Genomic DNA, 14,007 nt, shown 5'->3' with positions numbered 1-14,007 from the left:
CCTCCCTTTGAGCTAGCTTTTGGGGTGTGAGTTAGGCCTAAGACCTAATTTAACATGGTTAGTAATCCTGAAAGGTATAGACGGCTTGTTGGAAAGTTGAATTATCTCACAGTGACTAGACCTGACATCTCTTTTCCTGTGAGTGTTGTAAGTCAGTTTATGACTTCCCCTTGTGATAGTCATTGGGAAGCAGTTGTTCGTATTCTGCGATATATAAAGTCAGCTCCCGGTAAAGGACTACTCTTTGAGGATCAAGGCCATGAGCATATCATTGGATATACAGACGCTGATTGGGCAGGATCACCCTCTGATAGACGTTCGACATCCGGATATTGCGTTTTAGTAGGAGGTAATTTGGTGTCGTGGAAGAGTAAGAAACAGAATGTGGTTGCTCGATCTAGTGCAGAATCAGAATATCGAGCAATGGCGACAGCAACTTGTGAGCTAGTTTGGATCAAACAGTTGCTGGGAGAACTAAAATTTGGCAAAATTGATCAGATGGAACTTGTGTGTGATAATCAAGCGGCTCTTCATATCGCATCAAATCCAGTGTTTCATGAAAGGACTAAGCACATTGAGATTGACTGTCACTTTGTCAGAGAAAAGATACTCTCGGGAGATATTGTTACGAAATTTGTGAAGTCAAATGATCAGCTTGCAGATATCTTCACCAAGTCCCTCACATGTCCTCGTATTAATTACATCTGTAACAAGCTAGGTACATATGATTTGTATGCACCAGCTTGAGGGGGAGTGTTAGAATAGAAATAAGAATTTCCTACTTAGAATAGGAATAGGAATAGGAATAAGAATATGAATCCTAGTTGGAAAAGGATTCCAATGTAGTGTCTATAAATAGGGTCTCAATGTAACTATTTAGACACACAATTCAATATTATTTTTCCCATATATTTCTCACAATTAGATCTACACGTCCCCAGTTAATTCATATCCATTAGACATTAAAAAGATCTGATTTTGTGGGGCTTGCAAAGTATATGAATTGGAATCACATTATTTTATGATAAGGGAAACCCGCAGCAGGGTGGTAAAACCTCCGCTCCTATGCAATAGCTCGCAAACCACATAGGAGAGGTAACCCACACTAGGCAAGCCCGGTGCGACGAGCTCGACCCGGAAGGCAAACCTCTTGCTTTCGCTAGCAAGGGGTTTCGAACTTGAGACCTCCAACATGGAAGTCCCAAGCCCAAACCATTGGACCACCCCAAAGGGTATTGGAATCACATTATTTTGTTCTAGCCTCTTAACAATGACTAGAGTGCAAACCTGTTTCTAGGACTCTAAGCAGCTTAAGCACTCATAATTCAGTTTCAATAAATTGTTGCTGGTATTGATGGTCCGACCACCATAAAATGTCCACAATTCAACTCATAATGTTGCTTCACATTTCACTATGAAGTATGTCCCATTCCACATACTGATATTTGTTTGTTTTATTTTTTTAACTATACTTTCATATTTGTACAGTGCAGAATGAAACATTTAACATTGACTGATCTCTTGTAGAATACAGAGAGAGAGAGAGAGGAAAGACACACCTACTTGAAGCCAAACAAAAACCCAAAACACACAGAGAAGGATCAGCTAGATAAATGCTAAAATAAGACATCATGTTATAAATCACACCTGAGATATCTGCTCTGCATGAACAAAAATATTTCTGAATATCCGACGAATATATGTGAAGAAAACTGCAAGAGATCAAATTCAGTATCTTAGAGAGCAGAAAGCAATAACTTTAGGATAAAATAACAGTAGGGAAAAGATGAGGGTTTCACAAAATTAAGAATGGAACAACATTTGGTCAGCATGAAGCAGACATTTTTTCTGTAGTTGAGAAACGGTAACAACACTGGAACAGCATCATTTGTACTTCATCATTTGCAAGGCAATTTATATAGTTAGGGAAAAGAGTTGAACTATTAGGAGATCTTGTTATCTTCTGTGTATAGTATTAACATAGTAACCGACTAACTCAATTGGAGTGCACTAAAGAAAACTCTTCACCAACAGAAGATCTTTGAAGAGAAGTGTTATCAGTGAATCACACAATTTTAAAATGCAATGAAATAGGTTCTCTTCAATGATACACTAACCATCTATCGTCTCCAACATTGTCATCTGCTGCCAATTAATCCTACGAGATACAATACCAAGAGCAACATTTCGGACCTGCCAGAATTATTACCAAAAAGAATCAGAATTTTAAAACAGTTCCCTTTTTTCTTTTTCTTGTGAAGAATTTTCAAATTATTGCCGACTATAATCAGTGCATTCTACATAATGATAACTCCACCTCTATTGAATTTAATACAAAGAATAACAGTTACTCACCTCATCAAACACAAGATTGATAAATCTCAAGGAGAGCAGGAGAGTAAGGATAACTTCAGCAACAGGGACACCAAGGTTGGCCAAAGGGGATATAAACCACCGCAAGGCAAAAGCTATCTGCTCCGGTGTTGTGGTTGATAGGAATACACTTGCACTTTGGAAGATCTTTAATCAAACAAGAACAAATTTAGAATCAGAGTGTTACTGAGAGTTAAATTCAAACAAGCCTGCAGGCACTTGACGTTGATTGTTTCCTTAAGTTCAGAAGAGAGCAGAATATTGGAGTCCAGAGGGGATAATGCGATATTCAGGAATGAATCTCTTTCATTGTCAATTCCTTGTACAGCTTTCTCAAATCCAGAAAATTCACCTCTCAAATAGTTCGGTCCATAGGTTTATATTACTTTTAAGATTCCCAATGACTTCACCAAGCAATTCAAAAGAGTCAACAAATTCTGAATTTTAGACAAGTTGACTTAAACAGAATAGCCAGACTCTATTTTTCTTCTTAAAGCTGCATTAAAGAATGTTAGATTAAAGGTGGAAGATCTTCAAGTTTGACCTTAAACATTAACTGACTGAAACTAGTTCACATTAACTAGATGAAAAAGCAACCACTTATTTAGATGATTAAGAAAGCAACCATTTGTTTTCATTTGAAAAGTGTACCTTGATGCTGCTAGAAGGAATACAGAACTAGTTTGCTATGTCAACTCAACAACAAATGGCAAGTCACTACTCACAGTGAAGGTTAAACATGCTGATGTAGTAGCGGTTGATAAGCCTTTTCTGGTGAGTTGTAATGGACCCAGCTTCAAGATTACATATTTATAACCTTCCAAAGATGCAGGAAAAGATGGTAATCCCATCATTGAAGGTGGGGGAGCTCTTGAAGAGATAAGGGAAGGTGCACTGTCAGTACTTAGGCCCAGCATTATAAATAAGATCCCGGACAGCAGTGTGACTCTCCCGAGTTGATCCTGTAACCATATTAGACAATCGTCAAGGGAACTCTCAAGCATTGGAAAATTTGTAGTGAAACAAACAAGGCAAATACCCCACAAGTCATCAGAAATAGAAGAAAAACAACTGGAAGCATGAAACTCATTAAGATTCACGGCCAAACTTACCTTCCACACTTGTGAAGGCTGGACCAAAATAGATAGTATAGCTAAGTACGCAACCAATGACAAACGTATGACTACATTTGATTTTGCCGGTAAAATAACCAGAGTAAAGAGCCATGCCTGCATAACCAAGAAATGGGGGATCCAAAGTAAAATCAGTCTTTAACTACAGAACAGATGACATCGTGAATGAAAGAAACAGAATAAAACAACCTTTCTTTTAACACTCTAACGTGACCTCTCTTAGTGAAGAAGAAAGCAATAAATGCCAAGCATAATGCTTGTAGAACTCGTGGACAATAGATGCCACAATACTTAAGCAGTGCTGATTATAAATATTCCATTATGCTATGGGCAAGACATGCAGCTTCAGAAGGGATATACTCCATCCACTTCCTGCAGCAAAAGATGACCCCATTGTCTATCAAGCAATTATATTAACCCCTTGACCACCAACCTATCTCCGTCACATTTCTTAATTAACTTCCTCAGTAGAATGTTAAGCCCTTTTCGATTACACACCCTCGCAAGCAAATAACAATAAAAAAATCTGAAATTAGTGCAAGTATTTGTAGAAATTTTCATTACAACCACAATTGTGTCTCACTCTCAAACAAGTTGGAGTCGGCTAAAAACCTTAGATAACTTATTAAAAAAAAAACTGATATTAGGATTCCCATGATCAGGGTTCACTTACAACTGAGATTATATAAATTCAATTGATAATACCGAGAAACGCATTTTAAAGACATCAAAGCAAGATCTCAAAATGGAAGAAAGAGCTCTTTTCCTCACTCCTATCTCTACGAACAGCATAGTTCACAAAACCCAGCTCTATTAATCCACTTAGCATAGTGAAAAAAACATGTATAACATTATTCACAACCTGCTCTGATGAACTAAAATTAACATTTTCCTTTTATGGTATTTAATCATTAGCACAGCTAATCAAGCAATCCCAATTATTGAACCATCCAATACAATCAGAAACAACCCATGGACATACAAAGCTAAATAAGAAACCCCAATTACTGAACCATATTGTACACTTCAGAAACAACCCATAAAAACTGAAAACTCCCAATAATCAAATTAAACAAGTTCAACACTTTTCACACTAAAAACCTCAAAAAAGACAAATTTTTATACCAATTTGATTCTTGGATCAACAGAGTGCACAAAAGTGAATGGAGCAGGTATGTACTGTGCAATGGGGCTAGAAGTTGCTCCAGATATAGCTCTAAATAGTTTATCAGCTCCAAGAAACTTTTTTGGCGACCATTTATCAAGAATTTCTGCCCAGTTCACTGCACCCTTAACACCATCCCTATTTGCTGCACAATTGATAATGATTCTTGATTTTTTTGGTTGAAGATGCAGGAAAAGGGGCTCTGTTCTTTGATTTGGAGTGAAGTGATTCTTAGGTGTGAAGGCATGGATTGAAGAAAGTGTTGGTGTTAGAGTTGGGTAGTTGTGGAGGAAATTAGCATACATGGGTGATGTGATGAGGAAGGAGAGATTACAGGGATGTGAATGAAAGGAAATTGTAATTTATTTTTTCTTCCTTTTGTGTCCAATTGGAATGTTTTATGGGGGTATAAATGTGATTTTTAATTTGCTTTTGCTTATATTTATGTCTTTTATATTTGGATGTGCACGACTACGTATTCAAATTTGTATAAAATTGAATAAATAAATTATAATATATGGCGTTCTTCGTGATAATTTGTGTTCGACGTAACGTTGTACGTGTTTTATGTCACATAGAAGGTGTGTATTTACCAGTTCAATTTTATCTAAATTTAAGTATCTATTTGTAACACACCCAATATTAAAGGATATAAATATCAATTGAAATAAGTCAAAAGTCATATTTATGTATTATGCGTTTATAATTTGATACTCCCTCTGTCTAACAATACTTGTTCATTATTAACTTTACACACTTCTTAAGAAATTATAAATAGAATGATAATTTTAAATATCATCATTTGAATATAATTGATATAATGTTTTGAAAAATATAATAAAAATAACTATAATTAGTGATAGAGATAAATTAGGAATTAAATGTAAATTTCAATGGCTCTTCTCTTGACAAATTTCCACAATACGAAAAAGATTTGACACGCATACCAGGAATATTTAATTGATGAAAAATACTCCTTTTGATCCTTTTTATTTCTCCAATTTTAATTTTTCACTTGTCCCTTTTTATTTTATCATTTTTGATAAATTAAGAAAAGATAATATTTTATATTCTTAATTTATTTAGAGAGTTCATATTTTTAAAGGAGGAAGAACCTCTTTAATGAGTAAATTGATTTTAAAATTTTATTAATTAATAGAAGTAAAATAATAAATTCACTATATCAATTATTATTTTCTTAATAAATGTGTCAAATAAAAAATGAACAAGTAAATCAGGACAGAGGGAGTACTTTATTTATGAGAAATTTAAAATTCTATTTGAGGTGATTCTTTTAGTGGCAAGTTCAACAATTCTTATTAAAATGTATAATTCATTGTTCGTGCTTCGCAATTATTCTAACATCATTCCAAAAAGAACACCCCTGATAATATTTCACCGAAAAATAGTATTTTCTCCGTCTCAAAAAGAATGATTTAGTTTTTTTTTTTGGTCTGTTTCAAAAAGAATGACCAATTTCTTTTTTTGGCAACCATTTAACTTCTATTTTTCACGTGGCATGTTTAAAGCCACAAGATTAAAAGACATTTTGATATATTTGACATAACTTTAATTTAGAACCACAAAATTAATTTTTTTTTTTTTAAAACTCCATTTTAAGTCAAACTAGACTATTTTTTTTTAAATGAAAGAGGGAGAAAACTAGCAAATAACAAAGTTCTGTAGACTGTACATATCACATCTTTACAAAGTCCATCAAGAAAAAGACAACCACAAAAAACGAATTTAATATATATTACACACACACATTAAAACTTAAAACTTAAAACTTAGTGAAATGATGGGGAAAGAAATAAAAATTATTTATGGTACATTAATAAATTGTAAAAATTCTCAAATTCTTCCTCTTCTTAAACCTCTCGTGTAATAACATCTTCAATTCCAGCATGAATTGCAACAGTGCAAAACATTTGTGTACCACCTAATATTACCAACATGGTCTCCAAGGTCCTCTACAAAACATAGTAAAAAATAATTAAATTGCAACTAAATTTTTCGATTCACCCGAATATAGAATCAGCGACTCAAATATTGACTCCGCCTCTTGTTTACTTTCTTCTGACTAAAAAAAGGTATATGAAAAACTTACCAAGTTTGAGTCACTCCACCCCTTATTAATCTCCTTACAAGCCAACCTGCAATCACAAACATAAAATTAAAAAGAATCACATTTCTTTTTGTTTTTTCTTACTCTGAAATTTTTATGTCATGTATAATTATCAAATAAAAAAATATATATATAAATGACATATGAAAGTGGTACTCCCTCTCCGCTTTAGTTGTTACGTTGCGTTTTTCTAGAGTCAATTTCACTCAACTTTCAAAGCTAGTGAAAGAATATGAAAAGTACCATAAATTGCAATTCTTTTTCATATCAATATGATGAGAAAATACATCGTAAAATGTTAGTCAAAGTCCATATCGTATGACTCTCAAAAAGGAAATTGTGACAGGTAAAAAAGAACAGAGGAAGTAATATTTACCCCATAGCAAGTAAAGTGAGTAGCCAAGTGGTGAGAGAAGAGGAAGCAGCTGCATGTAAATTTGGTGCATTCCATTGTATCACATTGTGAATTCCAGTGAGTGAGGAAATGAAGCCCACAACTCCAGCAATAAGTGAAAATATGATGAGAAAACCAGTTGCCATATTCCCAAAAGGAAAGTATATAGGAAAGATCTTAGCTGGGATTGACAGACTTGATGCTGCAAATATTTTTCATCACATTAAAAATCATCAACGCGACGCCTTTTTCATGTAAAACATGTTGTGGAAACAACTTCTACCTTGACAGGACAGTGCTCTGAATGACAAAAAAAGAAGAAGAGAAAGGATCGATGAAATTACCTGTTGCTTCGGATCTCTCTATGGCATGATTGACAGCCCAACCAGAAACTACAGCAACAATGAAGTAAAGGAAAACATTAAGAACCAAAAGCATAAAGGCTGCTGATTTGCCTGCCCCTGACGCCATGGCCTGACAAGTTTAGCTTTGACAAAAAGCAAAGGAGGGAAATTTTATTGAATCAAAATCCTTTTTGTGATTTCAATACTGAATGCATATATGTATATAAAGCCATGATTGTTCCATTCTTTATCCAGACAACATTGACAGCTTGTAGCTTTTTCTCCAAAGAAATGAAAAGAATCTCTTGGACTAATTTATCAGTAGCATTCTGATAGGGGAAAGGAATCACTTTGGCTTCACACAGATGTAAAAGGTATTTAATAAATATTCTAAAGAAAAGAAAGGCAAGCTTGTACATGAGATTATGCATCTTTTATTCACTTGAAGTCTTCATTTACTTTGCACATCAAGTACAAAGTTCTGGAAAATGGCATGCTGGATACATTTATACAAGTCCATGTAACATGAATATGTATATGTTGGAAAGCAACCAAGTTTAAATCCAGATAAAGGACGAGAGTCGTGGCAGATTGATGGCCAACATGAAATAAACTATTATGATGAATTCTCTAAAGAACCTGAGCTTGAACATAGCAGACAGAAGATAATATCATATAAGTAACTTAACTAGCTAGTTTGAAACTGTAAGTGTACATGACTGATTATGTGTTCAAAGATTTAATTCGGAAAAATCACACCAATTGGAATTTCAGAGAAATGGATTCATCTGGAGAAAAGAAAGGTAAAGATGTTCAAAGTAGTCCAACAATTACACCTCAACTCCAAAGTAGTCTCATGTCTTAAGGAACCTCTTTCTAGGATGAACTGGTAAATTTTGATTCCTTTACAAGAATTTCCCAAATAAGGGAATCTCAACAAGGTACAAGCTTCAGCACTTATCTCATAACTCTAAGAGGATTATGATGAAAACAATTTCCCCTCAAATACTCTAAACCTTCAATGAGATCTTTTGGGCAGCAAGAGCTTCAGCCTCAAGGGTTGGCTCCCACAGTATAGTAGTTTCGGCAAGTAATGCGGTCACAACATAGGGGTCCATGTTTGAAGCTGGGCGGCGGTCTTCCAAATAACCTGCATCCACCAACCCCAGAAACAAAAAAGGAGAAATAACAGCATCAGAAGGACCATCAATGCCAAGGCCAAAGTGTTTAGCTAAATAGTTGCAAATTCTTTAAAAGGCCATGAGAAACAGTGATACATGGATCATGGATAACTGTTAAGAAAAGAGTTAATTCATCTCTTTTTATTTTGAGATCCAGTATTTTAACTTTCTTTGTATGCTAAATGTATGTTGATAAAAGTGGTCCGCAAAATAAGCTACATTTTTCATCATTGCACAGAAAACTAAAGGATACTAATGTTACTCCACTAATAAAGCAGAAACTTACCCTTGCCTTCCTTCTCAGTGTCACGCCCCACACGGATTGAGCAACCACGGTTAGCAACTCCCTGCATATTTAGAAAATCAAGCAGGAATGAGGATAGTTGGTACACACTATTTATGTCCAAATGAAGGAAAGATCAGCAGCAGGCATACCCATGAAAATTGGTCAATACTAGCAGTTTCATGCTTTCCGGTCAACCTTCTCTCATTTCCTTCTCCATAAGCACTTATATGTTCCTTGTGGCGAAGGGATAGATTAAGAATTGCTTTCTTTATCACTTCAAAGCCTCCCTCTTCTCTCATACTCAGTGTACTGCAAACAACAAACCATGAATACCTAGTAAGTGAATCCTTCAAAGGAGTTTTACTATGGAAGCCATACATTGGTTTCCAGAAAACAAAATTGCTAAATTGGAAAAATGAAAATCGGAGAGGGGGGACGGTTAAACAGAGAAACAAGAACTTGGGGAAAGAAAAACCATGAAACAAAATGATGAATCGTAAAAGTCACTTGCAACTAATTCGTAGCTGTAGCAACTACCACATATTGAGCAAGTGATTTCGGTCTTAACAGATTCATATCCAAAATTTTATCTTTAAGATTCCTAGTTTCTCTCTTGAAAAAAAGGAGCTACCTGTAGTTAGTGTGGCATCCTGCACCGTTCCAGTCACCCTGTGAATACCAGGACCAGAGAAGAAAAAATGGAGTTTCATAATTGTACTTAATTTGAATAACAAAAAAATCATAAAGAATTTTAGATCACCTCAATTGGTTTTGGATCGAGTGAGAGGACAACTCCTGCTTGTTCAGTAATTCTCTGTTAGGTCAGGGAATGAAAAAAAAAAAAAAAAGAAGAAGAATGAGTAACCTGATTTCTTAGTTCGCAACCACTTCAAATATAGAAGGACATAAACCACAGCAACAGTCAAAGGAACTAATTTAGGTAATAAGTCGCTCATTTCATGCCACTAGAAAAATATTTCCTTCATTCCCACAGCCGGGACCTGGAGCTGAGTTGATTAGGTATTCAAGTATTGTTAGTTGAATTAGGATGATATGCTTGGCAGATGCCCTTACCTGCAAAGGACATTTATGCAGATTTGGGAAGATAAATTACCTCGAGGAGGTATCTAGCACACCAGATATGATCTCCACCTTCAATTCCAACACTAGGACCTACTTGAAATTCCCACTGAAACAAACAATTAAGTTGATCCTCCAATTAGAGTACTATAAGTGACAGTGAATTTATTGTACTAGAAAGAGAAGTGATGGAAATGGTACCTGTCCTGGCATAACCTCTCCGTTAGTACCACTAATGTTAATTCCAGCATACAGGCAAGCCTTGTAGTGAGCATCTGATATATCTCGGCCAAATGACTTTTCCACTCCAGCACCACAGTAGTAAGGACCCTAAAGTTTCCACAAAGATAAATAGATGTCCGACAGTTAATTAAATTGAACAGATTTTACAGCATCATTAAGATTGCATTTGTGCTGGATGATTTTTGAGCTGTGTACCATTCTTTTGTGTAAAACAATTACCTGAGGTCCAGGGTAGCCTCCAACAGGCCAACCTAAGGGCCAGTTTACATTTGGCTGGAGTAAGGTGTACTCTTGTTCTATTCCAAACCTAGTCAACACCAAGTGCTAGACAACATTAGCAATGTGATATTAAAATTCAAAAACTGGGAAGCAAAATGACACCAAATAACAACATATACTCTTTTGATCCCATTTTCCGGGAGAGAAAAAAGGATCTTGCTAACATCAAGAAATGATTGTTTCACCATGTTATCATCCAACAGCAAAAAGAGAGTTCTTTTACCGGAACAGTTAAAAGAGTATAAGAAACAGGTTTTAAATGTTGCCGAGGGTCTATCCGAAACAACCTCCCTACCTTGTAGGGGTAGAGTCTGTGTATACACTACCCTTCCCAGACCGCACTTTTGGAATTACACCAGGTATATTGTTGTTGTTGTTGTTGTTAAAGAGTATAAGAAGCAGGCTTTACAGCTTAGCATTTATTTGCGAGGAAACACAATGTCTTACTAAATTCATTTTCCTAGAAGTTTGTTGATGAGGTTTTACATAATAAATGAACTATAAGCATATTTTATTTTATTTTGGATTATTCAAAGGGAACAGTTGGTGTTCTCTTGGTTTTAGAGACCTCAACAAAATAATGCCGAAGAATAGACACACAGTACATAAAACTAGAAAAGTGAGGCAGACGAATTTAAAGTTACCATGGAACTTGAGATGCAACTTTTGGGTCGCTAAAAATTTGAGCAGCTTTATGGCGTTTGTTTGTAGGAATTGGCTCTCCAGCTGGTGTGTAGGTATCACAGATAACCTGTTTCAATTTAGACAAACAATAGTGCCAAACTTAAAACCAATGAGATTAAAGATTCAGTAAAACATCATGAATCAGTATTGTTTACTAAACAACTCACCAAGATGTTGTTACCACCACGGAAAGGGTCTTTGAATATTGCCTGAGGACTGAGGTTAAATGATCAAGGTTAGCTTTAGAACGGGGAAAAATGAAAGGAAGAATTTTTTTTAAAATAAAATAAGGAATAAAAGAAACAGAAGAAAATTCTTCGAAAAGAAAAGAAAAAAATTCAGTTGCTGATCTTACTATAGAATGACTTCACTGTCTTCTCCAGGTGCTTGTCCAGTACTTGATCCATCGTAGTTCCACTTTGGGAGCTCAGAAGCATCCTTGACTGGTTTTGAAATAGTCTGAAAATTCAAAGGGAAGCAATTAAGAGAAAATACATGAGATAATCCAAATTCAGTTTCCTAAACTTTTGTTGGTTAATTAGAGAAGCAGCATTATGTACCCTTGATTTACTGCGCACGTCAATTCCAGTCCCCCCGATCCTGTTTTGAAGGAAATGTAATAAGGTTAGTCTATCCATAAAGAACTAGATGTAGGCATGTAGCAAAGGTAGTGAAAGTGAAGAAATAACAGACACGATCTACAAATCTTCAAGTGACAATGTTGAGAAAACAGTATGAGATGCGTATAGCAAAGAATAATATACCAAATATATTCAGCAATGATCTTATCAGTGTATGGAGTTACGTCCAAGTTTAGCAGCTGTTCCATTCTGTTCACGGTGCCATTGTCAGACTGGAGGGCAAAAACTCTAAATTTGGCAGAGCTTTTAACAGCAAGTCTTTTGTTCTGCTTCAGCACCACAGAGCTCCACATCTTTGAAGTCAAGGGACTAGCATCTGTTGAGCTCTTTGTCATTCTCATCTGCCATTGTGCAGATGGAGCCAGAATCTGAGCCATGTTCACCTCCTAACCAACTGTAAAAGTTTGAATAACAAAACAAGGAACTTTATCACCAAATTAAGAGTTAAAAATTCCATCAGATTAAGATGCTCATCAGATATACTAATTATCAGGATTTTACACTTCACTTTTAAGTCATCTTATTTTCATGCCATTAATGGATAACAACAACATACTAGTGTAATCTCACAGGTAGAGTTTGGGGAGGGTAGAGTGCACGCAGACCTTACCCCTACCTTGTGGAGGTAGAGAGGATGTTTCCAAAAGACCCTCGGGTCAAGTAATGCATATCAAAGCAATTAGACAAGCAAAATATAGAATCAAAGAGGACATAGCACATAATAGGGAAAACATTCAATATCATACAGAGAAAAGTAAGAGTAATAACAGCCAAATAATGCGATAACTAAAGCCCCAGAAACAACACAGGTAAATAACAGGAAACGAAGGCAAGGAACTAGGAGAATAATGAGAAATGGATTAACTGTTAAACTTCAACTAAGAAATGAGTAATGAACCATACCACTCGGCCCTATATCGAACCAAGATCTCTTCTAGAATCAAGAAATAGTATGTAACAGAACGATGATCATATTGCAATCTAAATCTAAGTTAAGGATGCAGTCGAGTGATACATTCAAGGAAGAAAATGTCATTTCTACCATAACTTAAATACCCTCCCACTAGAGTTATTCTCCATTGTACCACAACAACAACATTCCCACTGTAATCCCACAAGTGGGGTTTACGTGTAGGCAGACCTTAAATCTCACAGAGCAGATAACAAAGACTACTAACATGATGACTCTAACATCAGTAGCAGTTTATCCATATAATGCAAAGGTCACAACACCAGAAAGAACAAAAAAAAGATAGTAACTTGAGATTCAATTTAGGTCTTAAAGATGAAATCTTGAAATAACAGTGAATAAAACCCCACACTGATCCACGCATTTTGTTATCAGCAATCAATACTCAAGAAACTAAAAACCCCACAAACCCAAACTTACAAACAGCATTATTTTGCATGAAACCACACATTTCAGTCATCAATGCTTAGAAAAAAAACAGACCTTGTTAGTAGAAAATGAGTTACATACCTAAGTGGACAATGCAGAAAAGATGTTGTTGAGAGAAGTGAGAGAAGAAGATGAAGATGGGTGAGTAACAAAAAATTATTTTGAGGAAGTCTAATTTTAAAGGTAACAAAATTGAGTGGACATGGCAAGTTTCTTGGCTTTTCCATACTAGATAGGGGTGTCTGTTGAGTGGCGGAAAATAGTTTTTAGTTTGAATAAGGTCACCTCCTACCAGATTCAGTGACTTCTATGTTTCCCCTATCATTTAAGATAAGGCATTTTCTTCTCTAATCTTTTTTTCGTTTCGGCATCGGAGTTCGACTAATTCACATTCGTGTTGTATAAGTCATATGATTCATTCAAAAGAAACATTGTCACTAAAGCCGTTTTATGCTGAAAACTTAAAACTAAAACGTCTAATTAAAAAATGAATAGTCTCATCTACTGCACTATAATCTCTGATGTCTTGAGAGATCAAATAAAGACAAGATTTGAATAAATTAATCTTTTTTTAAGTAAACTAATCAGTCTATTTAATTATTTAATACTCTGGCTTTTGTCATTATTTATGTTTGTTTAATTTTGGTCAGACATTGATGATGATCTACTTCAAAAGT

At 35.3% G+C, this 14,007-nt stretch overlaps 3 protein-coding genes across 4 annotated transcripts in view; all 3 read right to left on the bottom strand.

Moving 5' to 3' along the window:
- The window catches only part of LOC102604333 (protein ABCI12, chloroplastic), a 9,301-nt gene extending 4,242 nt beyond the window's left edge, over nt 1-5,059 (bottom strand). For both annotated transcript variants that reach the window (XR_366640.2, XM_006339361.2), the window contains exons 1-6: nt 4,632-5,059; nt 3,486-3,602; nt 3,099-3,335; nt 2,356-2,520; nt 2,118-2,193; nt 1,648-1,712 (exon numbers count right to left, since the gene is read on the bottom strand). Coding sequence is in view for 1 of the 2 variants with exons in the window: in XM_006339361.2 (XP_006339423.1) it covers nt 1,648-1,712; nt 2,118-2,193; nt 2,356-2,520; nt 3,099-3,335; nt 3,486-3,602; nt 4,632-4,976 (1,005 nt within the window). In the remaining variant the exon portion in view is untranslated. The remainder of the gene's footprint in view (nt 1-1,647; nt 1,713-2,117; nt 2,194-2,355; nt 2,521-3,098; nt 3,336-3,485; nt 3,603-4,631) is intronic.
- A 1,278-nt stretch (nt 5,060-6,337) lies between these two features.
- Nucleotides 6,338-8,123, bottom strand: LOC102603997 (uncharacterized). Its single transcript, XM_006339360.2, has 4 exons — nt 7,538-8,123; nt 7,176-7,395; nt 6,782-6,827; nt 6,338-6,644 (listed from the first exon to the last, which is right to left on the bottom strand). Exons 1-4 carry the CDS (start codon nt 7,662-7,664, stop codon nt 6,543-6,545), a joined length of 495 nt encoding a protein of 164 aa, XP_006339422.1. The 5' UTR covers nt 7,665-8,123; the 3' UTR covers nt 6,338-6,542.
- Nucleotides 8,124-8,280: 157 nt separating this feature from the next.
- LOC102603663 (glutamine synthetase, chloroplastic-like) lies at nt 8,281-13,433 on the bottom strand. The gene is given in 14 exon segments (NM_001288248.1): nt 8,281-8,687; nt 9,005-9,065; nt 9,154-9,313; nt 9,636-9,673; nt 9,765-9,818; nt 10,119-10,193; nt 10,286-10,414; nt 10,547-10,634; nt 11,251-11,357; nt 11,458-11,506; nt 11,646-11,749; nt 11,851-11,890; nt 12,055-12,325; nt 13,412-13,433. Coding segments are annotated over 13 exon segments (1,299 nt in total). The 5' UTR covers nt 12,309-12,325; nt 13,412-13,433; the 3' UTR covers nt 8,281-8,547.
- Between the last annotated feature and the right edge of the window lie 574 nt (nt 13,434-14,007).

The sequence above is a fragment of the Solanum tuberosum genome, unplaced genomic scaffold, assembly GCF_000226075.1.
Source record: "Solanum tuberosum cultivar DM 1-3 516 R44 unplaced genomic scaffold, SolTub_3.0 scf00010, whole genome shotgun sequence".
Classification (NCBI taxonomy): Eukaryota; Viridiplantae; Streptophyta; class Magnoliopsida; order Solanales; family Solanaceae; genus Solanum; species Solanum tuberosum.
This window is presented reverse-complemented; position numbering and strand designations above follow the sequence as displayed.